The 6801-nt window shown below is 42.3% G+C and overlaps 1 protein-coding gene across 1 annotated transcript in view; it reads right to left on the bottom strand.

The window, feature by feature from the left end:
* The window catches only part of slc1a9 (solute carrier family 1 member 9), a gene marked incomplete at its 5' end in the record, with an annotated part of 22632 nt that extends 16754 nt beyond the window's left edge, over positions 1-5878 (bottom strand). The window contains 3 exons of the mRNA XM_080511278.1: positions 2607-2860; positions 3648-3800; positions 5725-5878. Of these exons, the coding sequence (XP_080367404.1) occupies positions 2607-2860; positions 3648-3800; positions 5725-5878 (561 nt within the window). The remainder of the gene's footprint in view (positions 1-2606; positions 2861-3647; positions 3801-5724) is intronic.
* Between the last annotated feature and the right edge of the window lie 923 nt (positions 5879-6801).

Genomic DNA, 6801 nt, shown 5'->3' with positions numbered 1-6801 from the left:
GCCTCAGGAGGGGGAAGCAGTTCTCCACCAACACTGTTTACAGTGGAAGTGGGGAGCTGTTGACCTCAACTGGGGATATCGTTGGACGTTGGAAGGAATACTTCAAGGACCTCCTCAATCCCACCATCACGTCTTCTGTTGAGGAAACAGAGGCTGGGTTCTCAGAGGTGAACTTGTCCATTACCCAAGCTGAAATCACCGAAACACAGATATGACGTTATGAATCCCATGATATTGAGACCAATGGACAACAAAGACCTCAGTTTATTTGTTCATTGAGATGAAAACTGGTCAGATTTCCAAACTACATCAAATTGAATTCATAATGAGTTTTGGTTTTAATCTAAATGTGGCACACGCCCTCATTGGCCAATCATTTTATCATTAAACTACTTGGCATCCATTAAACTGATTCATTTCAATACATTTGAAAAGTTTTGCATTTTTATTGATAGTGGCTGAAGGGGCGATGCAGGAGGGTCCAGTTGAGAAACACTGTTTAATTTCTCATTTCCATGCAGCCGGAGCTTTTTGAAACCAAAACTCCGTCTGTTTTCTTTAATGCTTGATCTAAGTTCAGGCGACGGCCGTCAATGGGTCCAACACAGGACTTTGGAGTTCAGGAGGGAAACAAGAAGATATAGAAAACCCACTGACAGGGAAAACATGCAAACTCCTGGTAGAAAGACCAGAAATAGACTGAAAAGGACCATTCTCTTCCTCTGAAACAAGGGCACTAACCAGGGACATCGTGACCATATGCAGAAACTAAACACAACATTGTTTATTGTCGTCATGTAATCCACCAGACAAAAGTCAAGAACAAAGAGAAGCCGGTTGGGATTTAATTAATTTTTCTGTTTGTGTAATCAACATACTGCTTGTCCTGCCACTTCATGCTGCGGCTGAATTTATATATTTTTTAAAACTTTTTATTGTGCTTTTGCATATCAAGTATCGAAACATGTTCATGTATAATTATGTTACATAGCACAAGGCACACTCGTTTTTTTTCCACCCATTGTGCCAAACACTCATAATAAATGCATATACATATACACACATACATATATGTACATACCTAAACTCATACCCATATGCACCATGTACATGCATACACATATGGTAAGAAAGAAAAAAATATATATAAAAGAGAAAAGATTTATACACATAATACATATACACCTACAAAAACAATAATAAAGAAAAAAAAAGTCCTTTTTTTAAATTTTATTGCTGTGGCCAAATTTAAAGAGGAAAGAATGAGACTTTCTATCCGTTGCAAGACATAACAAACAAATAATCCACCAAACACACAGTTTGGTTTGGTTTGGAGGAATGAAATACGCTGTGGTGCGGGAGTCATCATGGATGTCAAACTGAATGACTTCTTAGGAAAATAAATGGAATATTAAAGAGAAATCATTGGATGATGAGGGTGAGCAGTGTTTCAAAATAGGAGCAGATTTTCAACTCATGGCTCTAGACCAGAAGCCTCATGGTCTTTCAAGCAATTTTTTAAAATGGTCATTTGGAGAAATTCACCTCCAGGTACCTTGGTTTTGTGTCCGCCTGAACGGTGAACGTGAAGCAGTCAGAGGTTTGTACTTGTTGAGATCATCCTTCTGTCTGCAAGTTGCATTAAATTCTACATTATCAGATTTAGCTTTAAAGTCAAATAAAATAAAGAAGGTCCACCAGAGGCTCTTATAACATAAATGAAAATGTATGAAACAAATGAACTTTTCATTGATTCTTTAGATGGATCTGAAGATTAGTTACATCGTGTTAAAGCAGAATGAATTTAGGATTTTTGATAGAATGAGATGACATGAGATAAGTTATGATGACATACCATGAGACAAGATCAGAGAAGATACGAGACAATACAAGAGACACCACAAACAAAACAGACAAGAGAAGATGAGACAAAACAAGACAAGATCAGACAAGACAAGACAGGTCAAGATGAGACAAAACAAGACAAGGTGAACCAAGACAAGACAAGACAAGACAGGACAGGATGAGACAAGACAAGCCAAGACAGGTCAAGATGAGACAAAACAAGACAAGGTGAAACAGGACAAGACAAGACAGGCTGAGACAAGACAAGCCAAGACAGGTCAAGATGAGACAAAACAAGACAAGGTGAAACAGGACAAGACAAGACAGGAGGAGACAAGACAAGACAAGACAGGTCAAGATGAGACAAAACAAGACACAGTGAACCAAGACAAGACAAGACAGGTCAAGATGAGACAAAACAAGACAAGGTGAAACAAGACAAGACAAGACAGGAGGAGACAAGGCAAGACAACACAAGATTAGACAAAACAAAACAAGACAAGACAAGATGAGGTGAAACAAGAAAAGACAAGTTGAGACAAAACAAAACAAGACAAGATGAGACCAGACGAGACCAGATACGACGCAGCAGAGCAAAGCATGATAAGATGAGACAGAAGATGAGAGAAGATGAGAACAAAATGAGAGCAAGCAGAGAAGGATCAGTATTTCCCACCTGAAGAATCACATCGACAGCTCCTGTAGATGTGATTAAAAACACACGCAGTGTTTCTATGGAAGAAGGCGGATGAAGGTGGTACCTGTTGGAAGCAGGCCTGGACCAGGTTCTCCGGGAACAGGTTCCTAAGGAGGTCCAGAAAAGCATCCAGGCTGCTGACCTCCTGGTTCTTGGGGGCCGATGTGTACGTGCCCCCCCTCAGCTTGGGGTTCCCCGGATGGATGCCCAGCACCAGAATGACCCCGAGGATGGCGGCGATGATGGTGGTGGTCATGTAGTACACCATGGCTCTGCTGCCCATCCTGCCGCTGGAGCGAGCGTCCAGCCCAGCCAGTCCTGAGCAGGGTCACAGTCACACCAGTCACACCACATGTCCGTCCACCACCGCCACCGTCTTCTTTCAACTATAAGTTGGTACATTTTAATATGAGATAATATGAGACACTTTATTGAACCATTAAGATTTAAGCTCATTACATGTTGCCTACTTGAAACCACATGTTGGCCATCAGTACTAACACGGTTGTGTTTTTGAGAATCAGATGAGTAATTGTCAGTTTCCACATTAAAAACAGCTTCATTTTAAGATTTCTATTCATTTTTTGGTAACACTTTATAATAACTATCCATTATAAGTAGTTAATAAACCATTAATAGCCATTAGTTAATGAGTTATAGATTGCTTGTTGAATATTTGCTAACAGTTTATTAAGGATTTATAACTGCCTTATAGATTGGCAATAGATAATTTACAAGCTGCATTCCCCAAAATTACATGTCAACTGTATGTTAATGATTTATAACTGTACCTTATAAACTAGTAATAAATCATGAATAAGCCATTAGTAAACTACTTACTAATGACTTGTTAAGTATCAGTTAATACTTTATATACATTATTAGGACGTTATTCTAAAGTTGCAACTATTCCTCATTTACTAACAGTAAATGAGGAATAGTTGCAACTTTAGAATATCCTCATCCTCAATGACAGTTTGTCTCTCAAAGTCCAGATTGACCCATCATTTCAAAGTAAAGGTACAAATTGAAAGTGAGGAATTACCCAAAGTTTAAAAAGAAAAGCTCTCATGTGTGTTAATGGTTACCTTCATTCCAAACCCACCTGTGATGAGGCTGGAGATGATGAGAGGCAGGATGAGCATCTTCAGCATCCTCATGAGAATGTCTCCCGGGAAGGAAACCATGGTGAGGGCGGAGCTATCTTTCACCTTCATGTACCGCAGCACCATCCCCAACACCGTGCCCATAACCACACCTACACAGAGCGGACATAGTCAGACTGCTCTGGATAATAATAATCTGATTAGAGGAAGGAGATGCTCTATAATCTATTTGTTGGAGGAGGAAGATGCTCTATAATATATATGTTGGAGGAGGGAGGTGCTCTATAATCTGATGTTAGCGGAGGAAGATGCTCTATAATATATATGTTGGAGGAGGGAGATGCTCTATAATCTGATGTTAGCGGAGGAAGATGCTCTATAATCTGATGTTAGAGGTGGGAGATGCTCTATAATCTGGACTAGAGGAGGAAGATTCTTTATAATCGGATGTTAGATGAGGGAGATGCTCTATAATCTATATGTTGGAGGAGGCATATGCTCTATAACATCATGTTAGAGGAGGAAGATGCTCTATAATATAATGTTGGAGGAGGGAGATGCTCTATAATCTGGATTAGAGGAGGAAGATGAACTATAATCTGGATTAGAGGAGGAGGAAGATGCTCTATAATCTGATGTTAGAGGAAGAAGATGCTCGATAATATGATGATAGAGGAGGAAGATGCTCTATAATCTGATGTTAGAGGAGGAAGATGCTATAATCTGATGTTAGAGGAGGGAGATGCTCTATAATATGATTTTAGGGGTGGAAGGTGCTCCATAATATGATGTTAGAGGTGGAAGATGCTCTATAATCTGATGCTAGAGGAGGAAGATGCTCTATAGTCTGATGTTAGAGGAGGAAGATGAACTATAATCTGATGGTAGAGGAGGAGGAAGATGCTCTATAATCTGATGTTAGAGGAGGAAGATGCTCTATAGTATGATGTTGGAGGAGGGAGATGCTCTATAATCTGATGTTAGGGGTGGAAGGTGCTCTATAATCTGGATTAGAGGAGGAAGATGCTCTATAATCTGAGGGTAGAGGAGGAAGATTCTCTATAATCTGATGTTTTTTTTAGTTTATTTAACAAATAACAGAATAAAGCAAAGCAAACAAGGCAAAAACCTAACAGATAACTAATAAATAGTTAACATTAATGTCCCAGTCTTTCATGGTGAAATTAGGAGAACGAAAACTTTCAGGATTAGTGAGGTGCTTCTTTTGTTAAAAGGAGTTTATTGAATAGTAACTGTTGAGAAAAAAAGCTTCATTTGAAGTTGTGACTCCTTAGCAGCTCTGTCTGAATGAACACAGCTAATCTCCAGATTATGTACTTGCTTTAATTAAGTGGAAGAATAAAGGAATCAAGGTCAAAAGGATCACTAAAAGATATGTTACAACATACAAGTAAGAGATTAGAACTAATCTGAGTAATCTTTGTTAACACATTTGTTTTGAGGTTATAATCTGGGAGACAATTTACATTCAAGTTACCCCTGAACCCTTTTGGTCTCTGTTGAGGATTTTTCTTTTTCTGCCGCACAGAAACAAACCAGGCAGAGCAAAGATGAAATCCAGCCTCAGATGTCTGCCTCTGTGTGGCTGCATGTTTCACTGAGAGCAACCTCAACCCCGACCTGCTGCTCAGACTCCCCCATGACGGTGAGGCCCAGAAACAGGTTGTTCGGACTCCCCCATGGCGGTGAGGCCCAGCAGCAGGTTGCTCAGACTCCATCATGACGGTGAGGCCCAGCAGCAGGTTGCTCAGACTCCCCCATGACGGTGAGGCCCAGCAGCAGGTTTCTCAGACTCCATCATGACGGTGAGGCCCAGCAGCCGGTTGCTCAGACTCCCCCAGGACGGTGAGGCCCAGCAGCAGGTTGCTCAGACTCCCCCATGACGGTGAGGCCAAGCAGCAGGTTGCTCAGACTCCCCCATGACGGTGAGGCCCAGCAGCAGGTTGCTCAGACTCCATCATGACAGTGAGGCCCAGCAGCAGGTTGCTCAGACTCCCCCATGACGGAGAGGCCCAGCAGCAGCATCAGCAGCAGGTTGCTCTTGCTCAGACTCACCCATGACAGTGAGGCCCAGCAGCAGGTTGTGTGTGTTGCGGCTGCAGTGGCCAGCATCCTTGTACGCCATGTCCGTGTTGTCATCTCGCTGGTTCTCTCCTTTCTCCTTCTCCTTGCTGGAGGCCGACTGGTGGGCTGTGGCCTGGTTCGTCATCCTGCCTGTTAAAATTCACATGTCGTGAGTTTTTGCAGAAAATGTGACTGTAAATGATTCCAATATCATTATCATAACTCGGGTGAGTGGTAAATAAATAAATACATGCAGATGAAAACATAACCTGCACACACACACACACACACACACGTCCTTTCCTCATCAATGAGATTTGTTGTTGATGTTTCTTGTTTTCTGCTATTATTCTTTTAATGATCAAAATCAGGTTCTTTTTAATATTTGTTTTTTCTTTGGGGTTGTTGTTTACTTGTTAGTTTATTTTCCTGCTTGAACATCACGTTACTGTCTTTAGATAGAGCTGCTCAGGCTGGTTTAAGCTGGAAAACCATGTTACTGTTGTGGGACCCTGTGCGTCCATGGTTCACCCATCCTCGGGGGGGGGGGGTCACTGTTCCCAAGCTGCAGCACTGCTCCCCAGCGTCAGGGGGATCCAAGGCCTCCATCACCAGCCAGAACACCCGCCCTGGAAGCCCTGAGGCAAACCCCACTCTGACTGGCTAGCGTCATCCCGAGCTCAGCGGGAGGCCAGGAACATGATGCACAGGTAGAAAAGGCAGCAACGCGAAAGAAACCCTCTTCAAGACTGCTGTGTTCTCCTTTATTAACAAGGCAAGATGTTACTTCACTGCTTCTCCACTGGGTGTCAGTGTAGGTTGTCAGCTGAATGGAATCATCCAGTTTAGAGACAGGAAGTAAGAGGCTCTGCCATGCTGTTGTGATGAATGCTCTTGACTAAAGATTGGAACAGTCAATCCATGCTCTCCTGCTTCTTCATTGCGCCATCCACCATAACAAAGACAGTTTCGCGTCAGGCCAGACGCAGAACTGAGTATGGGGGAGGCGGAGAGCCATGTGGTAACACACCCGGACCAGGCCGGACCTTTCCATCCTCGCTGGGCGAG

Source organism: Blennius ocellaris, assembly GCF_963422515.1.
Source record: "Blennius ocellaris genome assembly, chromosome: 16".
In the NCBI taxonomy this organism is placed as follows: Eukaryota; Metazoa; Chordata; class Actinopteri; order Blenniiformes; family Blenniidae; genus Blennius; species Blennius ocellaris.
The sequence above is the reverse complement of the archived record's forward strand: the minus strand, read 5'-3'. Positions and strand labels throughout refer to the sequence as shown.